The 24,677-nt window shown below is 64.2% G+C and overlaps 1 protein-coding gene across 1 annotated transcript; it reads right to left on the reverse strand.

Annotated features, from left to right (window-relative positions):
• Positions 1-1,223: 1,223 nt before the first annotated feature.
• Positions 1,224-19,585, reverse strand: FRMD1 (FERM domain containing 1). Its single transcript, XM_087817793.1, has 13 exons — positions 19,504-19,585; positions 9,666-9,779; positions 8,779-8,869; positions 7,357-7,436; positions 6,946-7,019; positions 6,206-6,392; positions 5,966-6,121; positions 5,483-5,548; positions 5,320-5,388; positions 4,510-4,684; positions 3,681-3,965; positions 2,697-2,779; positions 1,224-1,409 (listed from the first exon to the last, which is right to left on the reverse strand). Exons 2-13 carry the CDS (start codon positions 9,732-9,734, stop codon positions 1,224-1,226), a joined length of 1,521 nt encoding a protein of 506 aa, XP_087673919.1. The 5' UTR covers positions 9,735-9,779; positions 19,504-19,585.
• Positions 19,586-24,677: the final 5,092 nt, after the last annotated feature.

A 24,677-nucleotide genomic window follows, 5' to 3' on the forward strand; every position in this document is an offset into this window, starting at 1 on the left:
CAGGTAAAGGTGGCTGCTTCCTTTCTTTCAAACATGTTTTTATTGATTTTAGAGAGAGGAAGGCAGAGGGAGACAGACAATCATCGATGGGCTGCCTCCTGCACGCCCCCTACTGGGGACCGAGCCCACAGCCCAGGCCTGTGCCCTGCCCTGGAATCGAACTGGCGCCCCCTGGTGCATAGGACGACTCAACCAACTGAGCCATACTGGCCAGGGCGAATTTGGTTTCTCGTTGCAAACTAGATAACTTTGAGCTCCATGGGGCACAGGCTGGTCTTCCCTCCGTGTCCTCTGTCCATGCAGCACTTGGACACAGCGGTGGTTCACAGGGTGAAGCCTAAGTGGATGCGTTTGTATCGGTGTGGCCCTGCCGCCCAGCCCCCGCCCCCCCAGCGCAGGCTGGCCAGGTGCACACAGGTGTGTGTTCAGGTCTTTATTATACAGGCCTGGTATGTACTCACAGTGTCCTTTCACAGAAGGGACCGAGGGGCCCGCCCTTGCACGTGAACCTCCCAGCACCACCCCCACCCCTCACAGAGGGGCTTCCATCCCTGGGCCTGAGGCTCTGAGCGACAGGAACTGCAGAGAGTGGTCTCGGGAAGCTTTGACAATGACCTGGAGCTCAAGGGCTCCCAGAAGGCCAGTGTGCTGTTGACCCTCCATGCAGATTGGTGGCAGAGGGAACCTCAGGGTCTCTCCTCTGTTTGAAGCCCAGCTCCCCACTGGCCTCAGACTGGATGCCCAAATGGAGGAGCTCCGGCCTGCTCTTCTCCTCCAGCACTGACCGCAGGGTTGGTTTCACACCTCTGACAGGTGAAGACGCAAAGTGCCCCGGGTTGAGGGGATAGCGCCTGAGGCCTCGGTCAACCAGGCACCAGGCTAAGGCTCTGCCTCCAGCACTGAACAGGGTCGGAGACTCTCCGGACCCAGGAGGCTGGCAGGACATGGCAGAGCCACACCGAGTGGACTCGTGGACTGAGCTGTGCTGCGTGAGCATGACTGTCACGGGTGGAGCCCGTTGTGGGTGGAGCCGTCCACTGTGAGCAGACGCTGCACCTTGGCCTGAGCCCCTCCTGGGCAGAAGCGTGCAGTGTAGACTGAGCCCTGCGTGGACAGAGCCTCGTGACGTGCACGGACCTGTCAGTGTAGATGGAGCCCCCCGTGGATGGGGTCGTGCAGAGCGGGCGGAGCCTGCAGTGTGGACCGAGCCACGCCTCGGGGGCTTACACCACGAACTCCTGCGCGAGCGGGTTCTCCAGAGTGAGGCAGTTCGTGGACCTGCTTCCACGGAGGGGGCAGCTGCGCGGGGCGGGCACAGGGCGCCGGGCAGAGCGTGGGGCGGGGCGCGGACGCCTGTCGTCCAGGCTGCGGCTGTGCTGGTCTGCGTGCAGGGAGGTCGCCCCGGGGATCTGTGGGGAGAGACCAGAGTGTGTCCTGCAGTCGCTTCCTCTCCAGCTTGCAGCTTTGGTCACAGAGCTCCGCCAGGTGGTCCAAGGCCGACCCCTCCAAATCTGTCCCCCACCACGCCTAATGCTGACCTCTTGGCAGGCCCCTGCGCCCCTGGGCTCGGCTCCCTTGGGTTGCTGTCCCATGCTCACGCGGCCACCCCACCGCCCCCCTGACCTCCAGGCTCCCCACTGTGTCCTGCTGGGAATATTCCCTCGGGGACACTGTTGAGTGGACCCTCTACCCGGACTGTCCCATCCTTGCCAGGCCAGGCCAGGCAAGCTCCTGACGTGCAGGGCACAGGCCCAGGGCAGCAGGTGAGTGACCGGTCTCCTCATGGGCCCCTCCCATTCCTGTCCTGTCGGGGAAGGACCCACAGGGGAGGGAGTTCCCACTCGGGAGGGAGCTGGTGTCCCATGGGGAACCCGACACCCCTCCCCAAGGACAGAGCCCACTGCCTGTTTGGAGGGGACTGGGGCCCTGGCTGTTTTTTTCTTTAGAGCTCATCGGACCTACATTGTCACTAGAGACATTTGATCGATTTTAGGAGTAAGATCTGGAAGAATCTTGGGAGTCAAGAACGGCGCCCCCTTCACGTGTGAGGAACTGTGTCTAGGGCCTGGCTCTAAGCTGGCCATGGTCCCATTCAGGTTGGGGTCCTGCTGAGTGCCCCCCAACTGAATTATTCTCAGCCATGGAGCCCTGGTTGGGGGACCACCACAGAGGGGGCCACCCACCCAGTATGCAGTGTCTGACCATGAGACCCTGGGCCACATGGGGCTGACCCCGCCCAGGGCTCTGGCAGGCTTCTCTCTCCCTCTACGTCTAGCTCAGTCCTTCCCTTCTTCCAGGGGCCTCACTCCCAGGTCAGCTCCCAGCCAGGCCTGGAGCCCCCCGCCCACCTCTCCTCTGCCTCGGTATCCAGAACCCCAGGCTTTGGCCCCTTTCCTCCTACCCCCAACCCTGCATCCATCAGGACTCACAGCCCAGGACCCTGGGTGGGGGAGGCAGACACGGCCACACTGTGAGCACACAGCAGGCAGGACCCCACGCTGCAAGCCAGGTGCTCACTTAGGCACTGGGGCCAAGGAGAACCAGCCCGCGACCTGCCTTGTCCCTCCCCCCACTGCCCGGCTCCAGGTCCGGGGGTCTCTGCCCAGGGACCCTCCTGTGGTCTGAGGCAGATGGTGGGCCCCAATGAGGGGGGCTGGGAGAATTGGTGCTGGAGCTGGGCCCCAGCAGGGACGTACCTGGTGCAGGGCTTCGGCGCTCCAGCCCCTCATCTTCACCAGTGTGACCTGTACCACCGCCAAGGGCTCCCGGGGGTGAGAGGCTGCAAGGAAGGGAGGGGGCATGGGCGGGGGGACAACTTCAGCACCCTGAGGACGGCTGCCCACCCTGTGTTGTGACTTCTCCCCTGGGGACCCTGAGATGGGGCTGGAGCCTCCCGGGGCTGCAGAATTGTGGGCTGTGACCTTGGCAGTGACCCTGGCCTACCACTCGCAGGGCGGTAGTGGGCTCAAGGTCACCTGCAGTCATAGACGGGATCACGTGGGCCCCCACGTGAGGTGTCTGAGTCCCTTTGAGCTGGGATTTCCATGGGGCATGCTTTGGGCAAGACGGGTTCTTCGCTCAGGCATTGGGATGGGTCCTGCCCTTGGAAACAGGACCCATCCCAATGCCCCCCTTCTTAGGCTGCCTGGGGACCCGGGCCACCCAGCTGTCCATCTGCAGGAAACCAGGCAGGGTCCCAGCCTCCCCCCACCCTGGGTGCACACCCAGAGAACAGGGGTGACTAGGAGGCCACTTCAGGGCCCCACGCCCCAGGCCAACTGTGGAAGTGTCCCTGAGCGCAGGGAGCACACGCTAGGCTGTTGGTCCGACGGTTCCTGCCGGGGCCATGGCCAACTGTGTCTGTGGCCGACTGCGGCCGCCCCCACTTGTTGGGGGACTTTTACTGAAATCAGTACAAGTGTAACGAGCAATCTGGCTGAAACGCTTCTGGTGGCCAGTCCTGCAGGAGGGACGTGGGCCGGCTGGGCTTCCTGTAGGTCCAGGGCCTCCTGCGGTCAGCCACATGGAGGTCACCTCCACCCCCCTCCCAGTGGGGACGCCATCCTGCCTCTGAGCCTCGTCAGGAACCAGGAGCCATGGTCCCCTGCCCCTCTCGGGGGTGATACTCCTACCTTGGCGCCCACAGCGCTACAGCCGGGGGCTGGTGCTCCCACACTCACCGTCCCCGAGGTCCTGGATGCCCCCCTTGGGCTGGCCTCTACTGCCACCCGCTGTGTCTCCGCTGCTCTGGCTGGGGCTGGAGCTGCAGGACACCATGTCCCCGTGGAGTGCCTTGGCCCCGAAGGGCTCATCCACGGACATCTCCCCGGGCTCCAAGCCTGACAGGCGGGAGCTGCCGTGGCTGTTGGCCGAGAGGAGTGAGAGGCGGGGGGGGTGCCGGCCACTGCCCACTGGGTTCTGGTCCAGTGAGTCGCTAATGTAAGTCTCCCGGTGGCACTTCTTTTCTGCACAGGGAGAGACGGGGGGGACGGCCAACGTAAGCACGCTGGACACAGAGGTTCCACCACATTCCTGGAGCCATGAGCGGCCAGGGGTGGCCCTGGGGTCCTGAGCTGGCTTCCAGGCCCCGGGAGATGCAGCGTGTGGGGGAAAGTATCCCCAGAGGTGAGGGCTCTGCCTGTCCATGGTGATAGCCAGTAAACCCACATAACACCCTCGGGTGCTCACATCATTCTCAATGTCAGGGACCACGAAGCAACCACACATACAAACAGGCGTGTGCACATGCACAGGGACACACACACGCTCACACACCCCCTTGGCCCTCCTGGGGCACCTGGGGAATTCTCCCCCAGAACCCACCGGCCCCACGGGCCCCACCTTTAGAACTGGGCTCCCGGGGAGCTGGGAGGGTGGGTCAGCACCATGCCCTGTAATCGGGCCACCCGAGGGGACGGGGGTGCCAGGAGGCCGCGCCCCGGGTAGGCGGGAAGGCGACGCGTGCCCAGGCCTCGGGCGGGGCGGGGCGGGGAGGCCCGCGGGGCCCACCTTGCGCCTCCTCCAGCCGCTGTAGCTGCCCCAGCAGGGGCTGCAGCCTCAGGCGCAGCTGGTGGCTGGCGCTGAGCAGGCGCAGCAGGTGGCGGGAGCGGGAGGCACAGCCCGTGTAGTAGACCAGCTTCCCGGCTGAGGGCGGCCCAGCCGGCCGGATCTCGAACCTCTTCCCCTGGAGAAAGCGAAGATGAGACCTTACAGGACCCCAGACGAGACGGAGCACTTCAGACCGTTGGCTGAACCGCACCCTGGGCAGCGGCCACTGCTGCTGCTGGCAGTTCTATTCCGCGTGCGGGGGGGCTTAGGGGCGCAGTAGAGCAGGGCGCGCCCCACTCGGTTACGAGGAGTCCAGACACTGCCCCTGTGCTGTGGGTGGGTTCGCACGGTTCCCGGGTGAACCCCAGGCCTCAGTATCACCATCCAGAGAAAGGGCCGAGGGCCAGCCTGTGCCCAGCAGCCTCCACGGTCCCTGCCCTACCCCCAGAGTGCCAGGCCTGGCCCCCCAAGAACTACAGGGACAGGGCATCTGGAAGCGGGTGGCCCTGCTGTGCCTCTGCCTTCCCTCTCATTTCTCTCTGTTTTGCCCACAGGGGAGCCCGAGGGCCGTCGGTTGCCCGCAGGACAGCACGTCCCGGGGCAGGGCCACCTCCACGCCCCACTGCAGAGGCCAGGCCCGAGCACCCAAGGCGAAGGGTCTGCTGAAGGACGGAGCGCCCAGCAAACGCCCCGAAGGACAGCTGCGGCCGGGCTCTCCTGGCCTCCCGGGCGTTGGGACCCCCACCCGCCTCGACCCCGTCAGACACGCACCAGGAACGCCAGCTTCCCGATGTGGGGCCAGGGGAAGTCGTAGAGCAGCCGTGGAGTGTGGTTCACGTCCTGTAAAGAGCAGAATGGGGGCCACCAGGGTCAGCCTGGGGGCAGGCGTGCCAGCCCTTCCGGGATGGGGCTTGGCCGCTCCTCCGCCCCTCACCTCATAGATGTGCATCCCTTTCAGGGTCAGTCCCAGGACGATGGTAGGTCTGTCTGCCTTCTTATCCTAGAAGGACCCCCATGTCAGAGGTCAGAGCCCTGTGCCCGGGTGGGTGGGTGGGTTCCCCAGGGACGAGCAGGGTTCCCACTTTCTCTGACTTCTACTCCCCACTGACAGGACTCATCTAACCTCCCCCAGAACAAATGCAGAGCTGCCCTGGACACGGGCAGGAAGACAGCAGACACCCCTGGTCACAGTCCCTTTGTCCCAGGTTAGGTGGGGTGGTCTCATCGTGGGAGAGCCTCTTGGGCAGGTCCCAGGGCACTCCCTGCGGGTGACTGTGCCCACTGGGGCCACAGCACTCCTGTGATGGCCACCTGCACAGGGCACGGGGTCAGTGTCCTGGCCACGCATCTGGGGCCCTCCCCGGGCGGCTCCACGGTGGCCTGGGCTCCCCTCTCCCCCGTGGCTGCCAGGCGTGACCTTGTAGAGCCGGAAGAAGTGGACGGGCACGTCCTCCAGCTGGCAGGCCTCCCTGATGAAGCGCAGCTCGGCCTCCCTGGGGCTCAGGCCCCGCTGCTCGCGGTGCACAGCAGGTGCGTGTCTGAGGAGGTAGGCACTGCCCCTCTTGGCAATGATCTGAGGTTGGCACAGGTGTGTCAGGCCCTCCAGCTGCCCCCTCCCCGGCTTCCACCCCAGCCCCGCCCTGCCCCGCAGCCTTACCCACTGCGGGAAGTAGGCCTGCGGCTCGAAGTAGCGCCCCACATGGGCGCGGTCCCGGTGGTTGCCCAGGTCGGCCTGCAGCCCGTAGGCAGCCAGCAGGAAGTAGGCCTCCTCGCGGTAGGCACACTGGGACCTCAGCACCCGCTCCCTCAGGTGGCAATAGTACAGGTGCCTGGCGGTCCTGTTGCTGGGAGGTAGCAGGCGGCCTGGTAAGGGGCGGCTCCTGCCGTCTGGGACGGGGCCCCGGAGCCCCAGGCCCTCCCTGCCCACCAGCTACTCACGACCTTTCCTTCCCAACCACAGGCCACTTTCTGGGAGTGCCACACGTGACCTTGCTGCTGGTCACTGCCCCTGGGAAGCTGGAGCCTCAGCTCTGCTCGCGCCAGGCCAGGCTCCTTCCCCGGCCAGGGACCCACCACCAACCCCACAGCCCCGTGGAGGGGCCCTGGACCCGCTGACCCCGTTACAGATGCGAATTCCCAAGGATGGGTCCTGAACCTAAGGGGGTGGGAAACTGGGCTCTGAGAAGAGCAAGGTCTTCCAACACTGCGGACCACGGCTGGCGCCACAGCAGGGGAGGCTACCCCACGGGCCCACCCCTTCCACTGCCCACTCCTGCCTCCCCCAGAGCCTCCCACACAACCTCCCACCCTCACTCTCCAGAACCTTCCACACAACCACGGCTTCTGTCCCCTTGCTGGGCCCCCGGCTCCGGGGACAGTCCCTACGCCAGCAGGTACCTTATCAGCCGTCCGTCTTCCACGTAGAACTGTACCTGGAGGAAGGTCACGAAGGGGGCCTTGGATCTCCTGCCCTGTGGGGGTGAGAGGAAGGGCCATGCGGATGGTGACAGCTGGACAGGGTCACGCCCAGCCTCACCCTCAGCTCAGGCCTTGGCAGAGGGACGCTCACGGACCTAGCTGACTGCTTGAAAAGGAGAAACCGAGCGCAGTGTTGTCTCTGGCACCCGAGAGCAGTGCCAAGGCCCACGGGGCTGGCTTCCCTTGAGACAGCACCGGGACACCGGGGGCCGCAGGTGCCACCTGCCGCAGCTCTGTCACAAGGCGGCCCCTCTGCGCAGAGCCCAGGGCACTGCCCCCTGAGCCCCGGCCCTGGGGCGCCTCCACCGTGCCCTCCCGCCTGGCACGTACCTTCTGCAGGTTTCTGCGCCAGTCCTTCAAGAAGTATTTGCTGAGCTTCTGCTCCAAGTCCATGAACATATATTCATTGTCTAGAAAGAGAAGCAGGGGCTGCTCAGAGCCACCCACCGTTCCGGCTCCCGTCTGGCACACGTGCGCGAGGCTGGCACAGTCCGACCACGGCGGCTGTGGCTCCGTGGGCTGGCGCCCTGATGTTGGGGGTCGGCCGCTGGCCTCACCAGGTGGCTTCCAAAGTCGAGAAAGACAGACACTGAGACCAACACCTGCTACTGGTCACAGCGTCCAGGGAAGCCCTTCAGCAAAACTTGTCCACGAGGTCTCACCCTCTCCTGGGCCCCCCGGGCTGTGGAATGTCCTCCAAAAATTAAAAAATGCCTACAAATCTGGAACCAAGTTCACCACTTCGAGTCGGCAAGCGTGTGGTGTTCGCCCCACCGGGAAGGCCCTCACGGACCCGCCTTTCTAAACTACGTGCTTCTGTGTTTGGGGATGTTGCGACCCTGAGTTTTCTTTATCAGCTGGCAAAGTGGAAGAGTTTTCCTAAGAGGAACAGATGGCCGAGAGAGCCTCCCTGTCACTGTCCCGGGAGGAGGGAGAGCGCGTCTCTTTGAAGAACCGCTTTCCCACCACGTGGACTCTGGGCCACCCTGTGTCCTACGGTTCCCGCGGTTTTAACTAGTCGATTAGAAAAAATTACGTGCAGTGTCCACGTTGAGTGAAGGGTGATTCCCATGGCCCGGGAGGAGCCGGGGAAGGAGAAACAGGAGAGGACACTGAGAGGAAGAAGGGCTGAAGGCTGGAGGGGCCACCCTGGGCCCTGGCCCCCTGGGAGGTGACCTCCATCCCCCACAGCCTCTGAGACCTGGTCCGGCTCAGGATTCTCAACACACTGACACTAACGTTTTAAAAAGTGTCAATGAAAGTGTGTGACGCAGTTCTGGTCAGATTTAACAGCCAGTGAGATCCAGCACCCACAGGCGCTCCCACGCGACGTGGCTGGGCAAGGTGGCCGCTCTGACAATGTGAACCGTGTCTGTGCTGGACCCTGTGAGCCCGTCTGAAGCTGTAACCCGCAGTCAGAGCCTCCGAGGGAGGAAGGTGTGTTCTGTGCGGGACGCTTGTCTCAGCACTGACCCTGGGGAAGGTGGGCTGCTCAGCGTCCGGTGGGGGGGGTGGGTGACACGTGTACGTGGGGTTCCGGGCCTCCTGCAGGCACAAGGACAGGCGACCTCCGGGTTCCCCCAAGTGGGTGTGAACCAGCCAGGATTCAGGGGGACGGGGTTTGGAGCAGACGTGGCCCCCAGGGGCCAGGGGAGCAGGGAGCCTTCAGACTCAACCCCAGAAGAGGCCAGCGCCCCGGGTGGATCCCTTGGGTGGGACCAAGGGCAGGGTCCGAGGGCAGAACTAACTTACTTCTGACCACGCTGAGGCCGAAGAAGTAGGTTTCTCTGAGGCTGGCCTTGTCACACACCTGCTGGAACAGCTCCCGCCCGGTGGCCTGCACCTGCCAAGGGGGAGGCGGCTCCAGGGGCAGCACCCCAACGTGGTCCCCACGGGGGCAGTGGAGGGAGGTGGGTCCTCAGAGCCGGGGCGGGCAGGCAGGGGCCTGGCTCAGGTTGCCCCCCGGGGTCAGCGCCCGGGGGCCCTGGTGACTGCCCATGCTGAAGACCAGGTGTCCCCCCGCCCGGCAGGGCAGCCAGTGAAACACTGAGAGGGAAAGAGGGCCGGACCTCAGGACGGAGCCTACTCCTTCCGTGCCCGGGCCGACCCCAGGGCGCAGCGGGCGCCGTGCCTCCCAGGGCCCCCCACTGGGCTTTCTCATCCGAACCCAACACCCGAGAGCAGGGCTGGGCTGGGTGCGATCCCTGGTCAAGGGCACATACCTGGGCTGCAGGCTCGATGCCCGGCCCAGGCCGGGGCGTGTGCGGGAGGCAGCCAACCGAGGCGTCTCCCTCACATCCAAGTTTCTCTCCCCTCCCTCCCTCCTTCCCTCCCTCCCACTGTCTCTAAAAATCGATGGAAAAATTATCCGGGGGGAGGAGTAGCAACAGAAAGCGACACGACCCTGTCAGAGAGGGACGGGCAGGGAGCACTTGGCCCCACGTGGCCCCAGTGTCCCCGCGCTCCCCCACGGCCCTGCTGCCTTCCTGCCCCCCCAGCCCCCCTCACCCCCTGGCACCCCCTCACGGCCGCCCGGCCCCCGCAGCACTCACCCCCACGGCCCTGCTGCCTTCCTGCCCCCCCAGCCCCCCTCACCCCCTGGCGCCCCCTCACGGCCGCCCGGCCCCCGCAGCACTCACCCCCACGGCCAGCCGCAGCCGTTCCCCTGTGGGCAGCAGCACCAGCACGTCCCTGCTCTCCACGGTCATCTCGCCGTCCCCGGGCTCTTCTCAGAACGGGGCCCCCATGGCCTCCTGCAGGAGACAACGGTCAGGGGCTGAGCAGCCACGTTCATCGTGCCACCCGGGGGACAGGTGCCACGTGCGTCACCCTGTGTCAGGCCCGCCCTCCGTCTGGCTCCAGCTGGGGCACACGACACCCCAAACTCACCCAGCTACAGACTCCCCAAAGACACACACCGTGGGGAGCCCCTGGCCGGGAAGGCTGGAGGAGCAGCGGGGCCAGGTTCCAGCCCGCGTGGGCCAGGGGCCAGGACAAGGTCCGGGCTGTAAAGGCCGGGAGGTGTGCAGGGTGATTGGAATGCAAACAAACAGCGTTGGCTGGACCCGCCTCCCGCCTGCAGCTCAGCGACTCCTCCCTGGCCACAGGGGAGCCCAGGATGCTGACGCTGGGACCAGGGACGCTGCTGAGGTCCCCAGGGAGGCTGGGGGGGGCAGAGCCCCACACCCCCTCTCAGCCTCCTGCACACGTCGCTGAGCAAAATGACTGAAAGCGGTGGCCACACCCGCCCCAAACACAGGTCCCCCCGAGGGCCTGCAGATGCCTTCAGCGGCAGAAGCTGATGACCACTCCGTTATGGCCCCGGGTCAGGTCACTGCCCACCTGCCCGTGGTGAGAGCCCGGCCGCAGGTGCAAGCCTGACGGGGGACTCCCCTCCGGGGCACAGTGCTGAGCTGCTGCCACCCCGAGGCCTGGCCCTGTGGGAGCCGCTCCCCGCTCTGTCGGCCCCATCGCCCCCCCACCCCGCTCCACTCGGACTTGGGGTTCCCCCAGGCGCCCTGCAGCCGTCGGACCTGAGGCCGCACCGTCCTCTCTCCCCAGGGTGAATGCGAAGCGATTCCTTATTGGCCGTGTGCGTGTCCTTTCAGCTGCAACGTAACGACATGGCAAAGGCTAAGCAGCCGGGCGGACAGACACCGGCGCTCGGGACATCCCAGCTCACGCGTTCCTGGTGCTCAAATCACTGCTCGGCGGCCCAGGACCACTGACTGAAGGTCAGCAGGACTCCCGTCCTAAGGGGTGACAGTGACCACTCCTTCCTCAGGTGTCAGCCCGTGGCAGGAGGTGAGGGAGCAGGTGCCTCTGCCACCCACGCCAAGACACACTCGGGACAGGGGAGCACAGCTGGGGCCCCCTGGGGTGGAGCACAGCCGAGGGCCCCCTGGGGTGGAGCACAGCCGAGGGCCCCCTGGGGTGGAGCACAGCCGAGGGCCCCCTGGGGTGGAGCACAGCCGGGGCCCCCTGGGGTGGAGCACAGCCGAGGGCCCCCTGGGGTGGAGCACAGCCGAGGGCCCTGGGGCACAGATGTGGATGGGTCCCCAAGGACCAGGAGCCAGGAACAGATGTTGGCCTCCTTGGGCAGGTAACGATCCAAAGCCACTGGCCTCAGTGTTCTCTGACCGGTGGGGGTGACCGTGTCCCCCCTTGTGTGTGTGCTGGTTGTGTTTTAGGTGACAGTGGCTAACGAGCTCCAGACACCCCCACTGAGAAAGAAAGAGGAGGGGCCCCGTCCTGTCATCACTGAGGGCGACGGAGCCTCGTAAGGCCCGTCCTCACCGCGGTCTCGCGGCTCCACAACCCGGGGCAAGTCCCAGGGCCCTGAAGTGGCCACTGTGGGTCAGGGGAGTGAGGTCGCCGCCTCTGCCCGGCACCCCTTCCCGCCGGCCAGGCACCGCCGTCTCCTGGTTTATCAACGAGACAAGAGCTTCCCTCCTTTGGGAAAACGGAGAAGCGCGGCCAGGCCCCCGACAAAGGCCACTTCCAGGCACTTACCGCCTCCTGAACCGGCCTGCTCGCGCCTGCCTGGCTGCAGGCCCGTGGCTGCGGGGCCCTCAGCCCGCCCCGGCCCCCCGCCTCACGCCACGGCCGAGGTTCCTTCCCTGCCTTCGCCTTGTCCTGGAGAATGGGGCCTCGACCGCGAGACAGGCCAGCTGAGAACGTCTAGAAACTGCTTCGGACACACGGTCCACGAGTCCAGATAACGCAGGAAAACGGCTCAGCAATAAAAGGGAGCAAAGTGCGGCTCGTGCGCGGGCCGGGCCATCGCGCCCCAGGGAGAAGCCGCCCGACGCACCCATTTCTAGGAACCATGAGCCATCCTGAAAGGCGACACCCAGAGACGGGGTGTCGGCCCGTGGCTGCCCGCTGGAGGCGACCGCCCACGGCAGGTGCCCGGCCCGTGTCGGGGCCGCGGGAACGTTCCCCAGGCGGAGGGTGCCCGCTGCACAACTCGGGAATTTACTAAAATGCGTTCAGTTGTTCACTTAGGACGAATGTTCCTACAGCACGTAGCTCAGACCTCAGGAAAGCCGTTAACACACGTGACAAGCGGTAAATAGCAGAAAATCTCAGAAAGTCATTCAGTGGATGGCATGAGATGCCAGCATTTGCCAGAATGGGGGCTCTTCCCAGCAGGTGCGTAGGAGCATGCGTGTGCTGTGTGCATGTATGTGAGTGTGTGTGCCTGCGTGTGTGTGCCTGCGTGTGACTGCGTGTGGGGGACGCAGCCTCGGTGACCGCGAGAGCAGCCCGTGTCTGCCCGGCGTCCTCTCCTGCCGCACTGACCCTTTCACTGGCCTCGCTGGCCCTTTGGGGAGCTGGCTCTTAGGGTCACAGTGACCCGTTTCGGGAACAACGCCTCTGAGTTCCGAGGCCGAGCAGCTGAGTTAGTGGCACGGGAGACACGGAGCACCGTGCGGGTGGAGGGGGCAGAGGGCGCCCCGCTCCCACCACCCGGAGCCCCACCCTGAGGCCGGGCCCTGCGGGGGTGGAGGTGAGGCACATGCCCACCCCCCGCCCGGGCCTCGGCTTCCGCCCCCGGTGCCTGCCTCGTCCCTCACAGAGGGGGGACATGTGGACCCCAGACTTGGGGAACCCAGAACTGGGGGCCGCGTGGGCCAGAACACAGAGGTGTCAGCGGGGGACGGAGCTTGGTGTGTGCTCGAAACTGCCCCCGGACAGCGGGGCTCCCCTGCCGCGGGGCCCCAGGAAGACGTCCCCGTCCTGGGACAGCCCCTCTCCTCCAACAGCCGGCAGACGGTGCCGAGGCTGCGGGGCTGGGCCCCTGCCTGAGCGCAGCTGCTCACAGCGGGGCGAGGCCGGGTGCGCTGGGGACACGGGTGCTGCTGCTGAGCCACCGCCCGGTCACAGTCCCAGCTCCGGCAACTGGGACAGCGGAGGACCCTGGGTCACTCCAGGTCAGTCCTTCCAGGAGCTCCCAGAGGGGGAGTGGGAGAAACAGTTAATTACAGCGGGTGGGGGGTGCCGGTGCGGGTGGGGGGGCCGCCCGGCCTCCCCTGCTCCGGGCGCCCCTCCCTCTCAGCCCAGCTGGAGAGCAGATTCTTAGAATTCTCTCCTGCCTCTGTGACTGACAGCCGCCTGCGCAGACACTGACCTCCGGCCACCGTTAATTTAGGATTTAAAGGTCCCGGCCCAGAAGGAAGCAGTTAGCTGTAAACAGGCTGCTATGTCAACGGACAGAATTCTAGACACACAGACGGGCCTCCGAGCTCCCTCCCCTCCCCTCCCCTCCCGCACCTCAGCTACAGGCCACCTACCTGCCTTCAGCTCCGTTTAGTAAGAAGCGTAATACTGACACGTGTGTGCCATCGACACAGGTACGTGGGACCTGTCTCTCTCCTCAGTGCCCACTGACCCCAAACCCCTCCCAGGACCCACCTCTCTGACGCGCAGGGACCCACCGCTGGGAACACAGACACACTTTAGGAAGTAAAATGGGTTTTAGCAAAAGGCTGGCCCAGGTGTGGGGGCCGTGGGCTGGGGCCACGTGCTGGGGGCCCATCCTGCCTGTGAGGCTGTGCTGTGGGTTCAAACCCAGTCGCCACCCTGCAGTTGGGTGCCCTGGGAGGGGCCCCTGGGGCTGTGAGAGAGGTCATGTGGCTGCCCCCCTCGTGGGTGACAGTGTGTGTCACGGCCACGCCTGCCACGGGGGAGCTGTTGGTGCCTCCTGTCCGGGGACCAGCCTCAGGAATGAGGCTGAGCCTGGGTCTCTGGGCCTGGGGACAGTGTGGCTCCTCCCGCGTGAAGCTGAGGAGGGAGAAGGGAGGGGGAGCGCCCCCACCCCACTCTGGGCAGGAGTGTTTTATCATCACCAGGGTTTATAGTCACTGTGGTGGCAGGACAAAGCGGACTGGCTTTTGGTGGATTTTATTGTTGCTATTAAATCCTCTGTACACAGGGCACCCTCGCAGCTGCACCTGGGTGGACCCCACCCACCCTGGGCCCCCCAGAGGCCCTTGAGGGCTCCCTGCAGGGAGGGGAGACTCTGCCGCAGCTGTGGCCACAGCAGGGCTGTGTCAGAAGAAAGTGCGCTCAGGTTCTGTTTGACAGAGGCTCTGCCGCTGCGTGAGTGTGAGGACCGGAGAGGGCCTGGGCACCGGTGGCAGCAGGGAGGGCAGGGCTGGCCAGCGGGCCTCCCCAGGTCAGCCGGGGCTCGGCAGGCCCCCGCCTTCCCTCATTCGGGAGACATTTCTGAGCCCCAGCGATGGGCTGCCAGTGCTGTTCTGGTCACTGGGAAACAAAACCAGCCCCTCAGCAAGGACGGTCCATCCTGCCCTCTGCTCAGGGCACGAAACTTGTGAGGCCCCTCGTTTTTTCCTCTCCTGCCAAGTCCAGACGGTGGCAGATCCTGATGGTTTTACCTTCAAAACACGCCAGAGGTATCTGCCCATGTTCCCTCCTCCGCCCTCTGGGCCACACCCCCCTCACGTCCAGCCTGGACCCTTGCAGTGGGCTCCCAAAGACTCCTCTTCTACCCCCAGTCCCTTAGCCCCCCCGTTTTGCTAAATGGGGGGCAGGTCCACTCCCTCCTCCCAGTCTGCAGTGGCTCCCACCTGCCCTAGAGGAGAAGCCACACGCAGTCCTGAAAACTGCCTCGGGCTGCGAGCCCCTGACACGCTGGACCCTGTGGCTGTCTGGCCTCCCGCCTCCCTGCCCCTGGACCTTTGCATGTGCTGCTCTGCGTGGAAGCTCCTCCCAGCACGTCTGCCTGGCTTGTCCCCTTCCTGTTTCCAGAAGTCAGCCCACCCTAACCCCAGGCCTCATGGTCCTCGACACACGGAGGATAACTTGACGTGCTCGCTTGTTTACTGTGTCTGCCCCTGGAAGGAAGCTCCGTGAAGCCTAACCCCAGCCGCCTCCTCACCACCCACAGCAGGTCTGGCCCATGGTATGTGCTCAGCAAATGTGCGCTGAGTCAAAAACACCCATCACACGCCCAGAATATTGGCCAGTGTGATTCTCAGCCACCCATGTAGGTGGGCTGTTATGTCCATTTTACAGGTTTACAAACTGAGGCTCGGAGCTGGCCCTGGAACCCGGGTCATCAGGCTTTCACCCAACGCTTTTCTACCAATTTCACTTCCGTTTGTTGGAACCTGGGTCCTTGAGAAGCCCCTACCTGCCTGTCCTGAGTCAAGTCCTGCAGGCCCCGGGGGGAGCCGCAGCTGTGCTGGTGTCTGCGATCCTGCCGAGAAATGTACACCGGGAGAAACTCAATTTTTTATAAAGACTCGAGTGAGGTTCTCAGAGATCTGCAGCAGGAAAACCACGGGACTGAAAGGCCGCAGACGTCTCTGGAACTCTCCAAGACTGTTAGCGGTGTGCTGTCCAGAGCGGAACAGAGGTAACCTAGACCCCCACAGGGGCTCTCGGAGCAGCCCCCCGAGAGCCTCTCTTCACTGGGACCCAGACTCTGCCTCCTCGTGTAGAAAGCGGGTCCTGGTGCAGGTGGGCTCTGGGGGCTGAACTCCTTCTGTCTGGGGTGAAATGAAAGCGGGTTTTTGTTTGTTTTTCTGTGCTGTGTAGTGTGGTGTTGAGCTGTGACTTCAAATGGCAATGCTCAGTGCTTGGTGTTCAGTGTGGGACACTCTTAAGAGATGTCTGTGTTCCACAAGCGACCTGTGTCCCCACCGGCTACTCACAAGCAGGTGACCCTGGGCAAGTTAGTTAACTTCTCCAGGTCCCAGGCTCTCAGGGGGCCTCCCTGGCTCCAGACCAGACACTCCCAGGCGCAGCCCTGCGTGAGGCACCCAGGGGCAGGGACTTCCCTGCAAGGCCGTCTGCCCCTGCAGTTCCACAGAGACCCAGCCGACCTGTCCAGTGGAAGGGGGCGGAGGCTGGCTTTTCTGGATGTGACATTATGAATTTACAAACCAGGAGTAAAACTATACGGAAAGGGGCACTGGGTCAGAGCAGCCAAAAGCATGTGGCACGTCAGCCACCACGCCAAGTGTTGACATCCAGCAGAGCCCCGGGCACGGGACAGTCCCCTCCCTGCCCGGGACACCTCCCATGGGGGCAGCAGCACCTCTTGCCCAGCAGACCCTTTGCCGACAGCTGGAAAGCCACCGTGAACTGCTCACCAAGTCAGTGAAATAAAAACCCAATCAGGGTCCTAGAAGCCAGGAGCACACAACTTGGAAAGCTCGGGAGGGGGGACATGCTGGCCTCAGGCTCAGACTGGCCCCGGCTGGACCCACTTCCACCTCCTCGAGCTCAGACAAAGCAAGTCATCTCCACCCACCCTGTAGGTCTCCCGGCTCTGAGACCAGGACCCCCTGGTCGCCCTCCTGCCAAGTGTGTGGGAGCCTTACTCAGCAAGCCCCGGACGCCGGCTTGTCACCCCAACCCCCCTAAAGCAGCCTGGAGCCCTGGAGCTGTCACCGGCTCTGGGCCCAGTCCTCCTCTGCCAACCGGGAAGAGAGCCCTGGGGGAGCCCTGCCTCCCCAGCACCTTCAGAGAGATGACTGATGCAGTTGTCAGTGGCAAAGACTCAAGAACGACTTAAAATATATATGAACTTCAGACCAGCATCAGGTTAAACTTAACCCCCTACCACCACCATTCATGACGTTTCCCTAGTTCAAGTGACAGCAAAGCGATCATGGGGGTGGGGACAGCCGGGTGGTGACCGCTTATCTGATGAAACCAGCCTGGTCCTGCTTCTAGGTGTGGATCCGGCACGTGTCCTGGTGATGCACCCCCCCCCCCAGCCCACCTTAGGTCCGGCACCCTCTTTCTAGAAGAACCCAGGGCGAGGGGACAGCAAACTCTCAGGAAGCCGAGGTCCTCAGAAGGTGCATCTGGATGAAGGGACACTTCCCCCGGGGCAGGGGGCAGCGTGGATCAACCTGGGCCTGAGGAGGGCCGGGGAGAAGGGAGCCCAAGGGGGCCAGTGGGGCCTGGGGGGCATGTGCAGAACCTCTTACCGGGGCCTGGTTTATCTGGTTACCTAGTGACCAGGCGGGACCTCCAGGGTGGAGCAGATGGACCGTGGGAAGGGACACGGGTAGTGAGAGAGGGCTTCTGGCTGACGTGAGGGTGGGGCCTGGCCTCCCGGGAAGGGGGTGCAGCCAGTTTGGGGTTCAGGGACCTCAGCGGGGTTCCATGAGGGGCCATGGCCGTTGTCACCATCACCAGTGTCCCTCTGAGGGCTCCTGGAGGAGGGGCCTGCGAGGTGCCATCAGCAGGGCAGTGAGAGCCGGTCACCACTGCTCTCGGGTCCTGTGAGCGCTTGCTCCAGGGCCCGGCCCGAGCATGGGGATAATTGTGACAGTCACTGTCTCCCGTCGCAGCCTGGCCAGCTCTCACCAGTCTGCTGCCCGGCTTCCCACCCCAACACTGGCGGTGCAGGACCTTGTTGGGGCTGAGCTGCGGGAGCTGGGGTGCAGGGAGCCCAGAGGGGTGCAGGGAGGGGACCCTGGCAGATGTGTGTCCCACCTGGTGCTTCATGCGCCACCCCCACTGGGTGCCCAGGGTCACATCACAGGCTCAACAGGTGGGAGAAGAGCTGAGCTCTGGCGGCTGTCCCAGGCCTGTGGTCCTGGAGGGAGCAGACCTCCCTTCCCATCCCAGTTGCTTGCAAACGGAATGTGAAATCCTGTCAAGTACAGAGTCCCTGTCCTGCCGTAAGGATGACACTTGAAGCAAACATTTAGGAAGCAGTTCTGGGTGGAAACCCCCGTTCTGAGAATCCTGAGACGTCAACACCAGCGTGACACTGGTTTGTGGATATAAAGAAACAGCTCTGCTCGCCTTCGACAAAGCGCGTTCGTGCGACGTCAGACAAAATCTGCCTTGTTACCCCCACCCCACCCCTCCCGGGTTTCTGCCCAGTCACTCAGGCCCCACCCACAGGCCCGGAAACAACACTGAGACCCCTCGCTGACCTCTGGGTGGGGAATTAAACGAACTCGCATGAGAATGGGCTGGAAAGCTGCAGGCATTTCCCAGACCTCATCCTCGGGGGTCACCCGGCGGCCGGAGCCAACGACTCCTTACCCAGGCTGCCAACCACAGCACCTCGGAAGGAGCAGCAGGTGTTTCGGGCAGAAACTGTGTTTCCAGAAGAAGTGAAAGGCGGACCCTCTCCAGGGCCCTGTCAGAGGAGGCCGCTCGGGAGTCAGCGCTACAGTGTCGGGGGTGACCGGTGAGCGGGCCCTGCCCTGCCCCGGCAGGAGGACCGCCCAGCCCTGCCTTGGATCTCCTGGGTCCAAGTTCCCATCTCCCAGTCACTGCGGGAGCAGAGCGGGCGCCCTCTCTGAAAAGCGCCTCTTCACCCTGGCGCGGCACAGGTGCTGTGAGCCCGGACACAGCACCTCCCCACCCAGGGCGCCGCCTGCAGGGCCCGAGTCCCAGACCCTGGACCTCACACCTGCCCGCCAGCCTCCCAGCCCATGTCCTGCAAAAATGCCCACCTGAGGCCCGAGAGGCCTGCGCTTGGCTTAACCAAACCCAGTCCTGCAGGCGGCTGGGGCCTCCCGTGTCCCCACGGTCTTAGCCACCAGAAGATCCCCGTAGAGCCCAGGAGGGATGAACGGGGCACAAGCATAGAAAGCAGGGAAGGGGGCGGGGAGCCTGCTGGTCAAGCGGGGAGCTGGGGGCACTCGCCTGCCGCCTGGGCCGAGCTCGGGGGCTGCCTCTCCCGGAAGGCTGGCCGCTGGGCTCCTCGCTCGCCCAGCTGGTGGCCGGGTGGGGGACCAGCTCCCCCGGCTCCTGTCACCCTTCCTGCTGAGATTCTACAGGAGGGGGTCAGTCGGCTGTTTCCTGGCCTCCCAGCTGGAAACGCCGCCCAGGGCAGCGCAGCAAAAGGCCCAGCTCCGGCCCACAGTCCCCTTGAAAAGCCCACGGAGGTGGAGACACGCGGACACCCCACCGACAGCGAACAGCACCCCTGCACCCCAGGGACGCTCCGGCTCCTGCGGCGGCCTCACGGGCGGAGGAAACGCCCTGGCTTCGTGATGAAACGCCCGGGTGTCATGCCGTCGCCTGTCAGCGTCCCCCACAAACGGCCCTCACCCCAACCGCCCCGATGCGCAACTGGGCCCGGGGCCCCCGGAACTGCCGCCCCGTCGGTTTCCCCGCCGCGCTCTGGGCCGCGCAACCACCGCGGGCGCGGACAGGGCCCCCCCAGGCCCGGTCCCCCCCGGTCCGCACCTGGGCCAGGGTGGGGGGCCCCCGGAGGCGGCAGCGCCCGCACCCGCACCCGCACGCGGCCCGCACCCCAGGCCACAGGAACCTCGGGCGCGGGGAGCGGGGCGGCGGGGAAGGGGGGCTCCTCCCGGAAGGGCGGCCGGGACCCCGCGACCGCGACCCCCGGGCGGCCCGTGGGCGGCCCTGACCCCCTGCTCGGACCCGGGGCGCAAACCCCGCAGCGCGACGCGGCGGCGCCCAGGCCCCCGGGACCCGTCGGGCGGGGCGCGGAGCCGACGCGCTCACCTGCGGGGCCTCCTTGGGGTCCGGGTCGGGTTCACAGGTCCGGGTCCGGGAACGGATCCGGGTCGGGGTCTGGGTCCGGGTCTGGGTCCGGGTCTGGGTCCGGGTCCGGGAACGGATCCGGGTCGGGGTCGGGGTCTGGGTCTGGGTCTGGGTCCGGGTCTGGGTCCGGGAACGGATCCGGATACGGGTCTGGGTCCGGGTCCGGGTCGGGATCTGGGTCGGGATCTGGGTCCGGGCGAGGGTCCGGGCGAGGGCCCGGGTCCGGCTCCGGGTCTGGGTCGGGGTCAGGGTGAGGGTCCGGGTCCGGGTCCGGAAAAGGGTCCGGAAAAGGGTCCTGGTTGGCGTCAGGGTCCAGGTTCGGGCCTCGGTCCGGGCGGCGGCGTGAACGCGACCCCCGCTCGGCCGCGGTCTGGGGGCGCCCCGCGGGGCCGCGGCTGTTGGGGCGACCCCGGGGGCGGGGGAGGCGCCGGGCTCGGGATTGGCCGGTGCGGCCGCCCCGCCCCGCCCACGCCCCGCCCGACCACGCCCTCGCCCTGCCCGGCCCCGGCCACGCCCCCGCCACGCCCCGGCCACGCCCCTGTCCGACCCCGGCCACGCCCCCAGGAGCGGCGGGCGGCGAGTTCCGCGCGGGGTGCGGGGTCCACCGCCGGGCCCGGGTCGCCCGTCGGGGGTCGCGGTCCAGGGGTCGCGGTCCAGGGGTCGCCCCAGCCCGGCCCCGGAGGCCCTCAGGACGCCCCGGGTGGAGCGCGTCGCCCCGAGAAGTCCCCCGACACGAGGCCGACCGCGCCCCCGGGCGGAATTGAGCCGAACCCCACGGGGACTCCGGAGGGGGGCCCGCGTCCTGCCCGCGGGGGGCCGGGAACCCTCCACGGGGCGCTGGCCGAGGGCTGGGGGGCCGCGCCATCCGTGCCCGATGGGAGCAGGGCCAGGCCTGGGGCGCAGCTTCTGCAGCCTGGGGTCCCCAGGAAGGGCTGGGACGTGCCCGAAGCTGCCCGGGGCCTTGGGGGCTGCAGGGAGCGGTGCCGCCCCGGCGCGGTGAAGACGCCGGGGGGACCTGGGGGGCCTGGAACCCGGTGGAGCCGGAGCAGCCGCGCAGGCCACGCGTGTTTCGTTCACGCCGCCTGCAGCCCCGCCCCGCGCGGCCCGCTGGGCCCAGTCCTGCCCCCAGGCCGCTCTCGGGTCCCCCGTGGGCATCTCCTTCCCCACCTGCCGCCCTGACCCTTCCCAGCTGTCTCTCCTCCTGGCACGTGCCACCTTCCGGCCCCTGGCACTGGCCCTTTAGCCCCAGTTAGAGGGTGAGCCCCCCCCCCCGTGGAAACTGTTGGTTCACTGCTTGAAGCCAAACACCCGGGAGAGCGGGTGGCACCGGCTGCGGGTCAGCCCCGCCCCCCACGCCAGCCCTGGCATCTCCCTCTGGCCCCCAGTGCTCAGTTCAAACCTCGTCACATCACCGATGGCCTGCGGTGCCGATTTTCATGTCCACCCCCCGCCAGTGCAACCGCAAGAGCCTCTTAGTTGGGTACAAGTGATTTTCAAAGAATGCCAACCATCTACTGAATGTTCAATATTCCGTTGACGCCAGCAAGGCGGGCAGCTGTTCTCCACCTTCCAGGGAGGACAGCGAGGGTCAGGGGTGAGCGCGCCCCAGGACGGCGCAGGGCCAAAGGGGCAGGGAGGCGGCTTCCCGGCTCGAACCCCCAGCAGGGCCACCAGTCCAGCCGCCCGAGGTCACTGCTCAGCGCTCCCCTGGGCACTTGGCCACCGGTCTCGTGGGCTGACAGGCAGAGCCTGTGGAAGAAGTGAAGTTATTAGCAGGTCGCTATAAACGACACCCCTCCAAACAGCCCCACCCCTCGCCTCCTGTGGTGGGTTCAGAGTAAAAGTCAGCAGGGTGTTTACACAGTGGGGAGGCCCCTAGATTCTGGAGCCCGACTCTGGGGTCCCCCAAACTGGCTCTGTCACCTTGTCATGTGAGCTCAGGTTACTTCACTTCTGTCTGCTTTAGTTTCTCTATCCGTCAAATAAGGTTAATATTTCTCTTTTTTTTATTTAAAAATATGTTTTTATTGATTTCAGAGAGAGGAAGAAAGAGAGAAACATCCACGATGAGAGTCATTGATCAGCTGCCTCCTGCACGCCCCCTGCTGGGGGTCGAGCCCGCAACCCGGGCCTGTGCCCTGAACGGGAAATTGAACCCTGACCTCCTGGGTCCTAGGTGAGCCACACCAGCTGGGCAAAATAGGGTTAGTATTTCCCGCAGGGGTGTCTGAGGGCTCGTGGAGCTAATATTTGTAAAACATTTGGAAAGTGCCTGGCGCAGAAAGGCCGTGGGAGGTTTTGCCTTCCTGCTGATGGTGTCAATGTGGAGGCAAGGGGCACGTGGCCCTACAGAGAGAAGCTCCACGGGTCTCGACTTCCGCCCCCTTTCCTCACCCCTTTTAGCTCCGACACTAACAGAAAGGCCACCAGTTTGAACGGAGACGGCCCAGTCCACCCATGAGCTTGCACAGGAAGGCCAAAGCGGATGGTCAAGGTCTGGGGTCCCAGGGGTCGTGATGCCCTGACCCGGTATGTGGGGTCCAGTCCTGGGTGGTTTTTAGTTTTTGTGTTTGTTTGTTTATAAGCTTCTGGGAAAAGGAGGCCAACTCCCCTCTTTACCGAGCCCCACAGTCTGGAGTCCCTGGCAGGTCCTCTAAGCCGGCCTTCTTGCAGCCACACCGACTTCCAGGAGGGCCATTCCCTCGGGGGCTCCAGGGGAGGGTCCCCCCTGCCTCTCCCTCCTCCTGGCCTGGCCGGCACCCCCGGCTTGCGGACGCCCATGCCAGCCTCTGCCTCGGTCCTCACCAGGCCGCCTTCTTTGTGCATCTCTCCCTTTTCCAATGAGGACACCAGTCGCCTCAGGGCCCACCCTGCTGCACGAAGTGTGACCCCGTCTTAACTGCTCACATCTGCAATGACTTTCTTTCCTAATAAGGACACATTCTGAGGTCCTGGGGGTTCAGAGGTCAACATATCTTTGTTTGGGGAGGAACACAATTCAATCCAGAGCATTAATCTAAAGCACCCCCTCTTTAGTTCTTTGTTTCTCATGATCAGGGTCAGGGGGGGGGTTCTCACCAGGACAAGGGTCAAAGGTGAGGCAGAGTTCAGGGGAGCAAACTGAGAGCCCCTTCCCAGGAGATCTGCCTCCATCTCTGTTTTTAGGTTAAAGTAGGGGTTGGCAGCAGGAGCACCAGGAACTGGGGTCCATCTTCTCCACAGCCAGTCGGCTCCTTGGCAATACTTTCTAGGAATAGGCCTGGCTTCTGACCCCGCGGGGCCTGGAGATGAGCCTTGAGGAGCCGCGATGCCCTGGGTCCGAGGGAGCCGTTGGGCGTGGCTGCTTCTGCGGGGAGGGTGCCTCCGCCTGACACCAGCGCCAAGAGCAGAGTGACGCCAGGAGCGGGCGGCTGCTTCCAGCTTCGAGACAGCATGGCCTTATCCACGGCATCAGATACTGGAAGCGCCAGCCTCCCAGTGGAGAGGCTTCAAAGAGAAACTTGAGCACCCCCCCGGGGGGCAGAGGGAGCCCAGGCTTCCAGCGTCGGGTGGGGGTGGGGAGAAAGGACCGAGAGACCCCTTTTATTGTCTTCTCCCTGAACCAGGAATAACGTTACGCAGGGGCCACGGCTGAAGTTTCACCGAGCTCAGAAAGCAGACCAGATGGGACCCCCTCGGTCTGCCCACCTGCACGCGAGGAGGCTGCAGAGGTGCATCCTGGGACACGGGAAGTCCCAGGAGCGAGCCCCCCAGACGGTCCCGCGGCCAAACCTTCAGGAGGTTTCCCCGTCACTGCTGGGGCCCGGGAGGTGCGGGGCTCACCTCGCTGCCTCCCTGAAGGGCGTGCCAACCATGTTCGAGTATTCTTGTTATTAATCAGGCTCACTTGTCTTAAATTGACCACGTCACGCCCTAGCCGGTTTGGCTCAGCGGTTAGAGGCCGGCTGACTGAAGGGTCCCGGGTTCGATTCCGGTCAAGGGCACAAACCTCGGTTGCAGGCTTGATCCCCTGCCCCGGTCAGGGGGTGTGCGGGAAGCAACCAATCAAGGTGTGTCTCTGAAAAGCTATAGAAAAAATATCCTCGGGTGAAGATAAAAAAAAATGACTACGTCACACTGTGGTGTTTGTAGAGTAACAAGGGGCCTTGTACCCACAGTGTCGCCCTAATGGCCCCAGGCTGCCTGGCCGCTGTTTGAAGAAATGGCCTTTTATCTCCGACTTTTCCTCTTCAGTATCTGCCTGTCAGTTACCACCTCTGTGTGATCAACATCTCTCGCCCCCTAACTTCCTTTTTCTAAACTGCGCGGATGTTAGAGTTGGGCCTTCAGTAAAAGCGAGTCTCGCTGTGTGAACAGCCAGCTAAGATGAGTGACCTTGTACCTGAGCTTTGAGGCTTTAGAAAAAATAATTCACGGAGACCTTTTCTGTCCGTCTGTTAATTCTTGGCTACGCCCTGGAGACCTCTGATCAGACAGTGAGGTTCAGAGAGGACAGATGTCGTCCTGCACAGTAAAAACAGATATGCACGAGCTCGCCGCCAACAGGAAGGGAAAGAAAAGGCAATTTTGATGATTTACAAGAGCTTTCCACTCAAATCCCATCTGATGAGGGTGATTAATGCCACCCACGGTTATTTGCTGAGCGCTCAGTATTTGCCAGTGGCCTCCAGTGCGGGGAGGGGGGAGAGGGAGGTTTGTTTAAGGAAGGGTTTGCCTTCTTAAAATTCACGCAGAGCTATGGGCTCCTCGCCACCCTGGAATGAACAATATCATCTGAATCAGAATTTTTTAAGTGGATTGGCCGAGAATTGAGAACAATCATGTTAAAGATATCCAAGCAGATAAATAAGGTATTATCAATATGAAATAAAAGCAAGAGCCCATGGAAACAACCAGGTGGAGGTATTAGGTATGAAAACATAGTCACTGTAACAAGAACACAATAGACAGAAAGGTGAGTGGGGTGGCAGCCGCCTGTGGCACAAAGCTCAACGCTGACACCATCTACCTGGAGACCACAGCGTCGGATCCCCAGGCCGGGTCGGTCCCATGAGGCTGCCCCGCCCCTCACTCAGAGTCCAGTCTCAAGTCCAGTCTGTCACCTGTGCTTCTGACCAACGGACTGTAGGTGGGAG

The sequence above is a fragment of the Miniopterus natalensis genome, chromosome 5 (genome assembly GCF_054644295.1).
Source record: "Miniopterus natalensis isolate mMinNat1 chromosome 5, mMinNat1.hap1, whole genome shotgun sequence".
NCBI lineage: Eukaryota > Metazoa > Chordata > Mammalia > Chiroptera > Miniopteridae > Miniopterus > Miniopterus natalensis.

Bases quoted from the DNA above. Each gene is read 5' to 3' on its own strand.
- FRMD1 (XM_087817793.1), bottom strand. From the start codon at position 9,734: ATGACCGTGGAGAGCAGGGACGTGCTGGTGCTGCTGCCCACAGGGGAA. The intron at 5,549-5,965 runs GTCACGCCTGGC...GGGTCCTTCTAG, and splicing joins ACTTCTTCCGGCTCTACAAG to GATAAGAAGGCAGACAGACC. The intron at 1,410-2,696 runs GTACGTCCCTGC...CTCTCCCCACAG, and splicing joins GCGCCGAAGCCCTGCACCAG to ATCCCCGGGGCGACCTCCCT.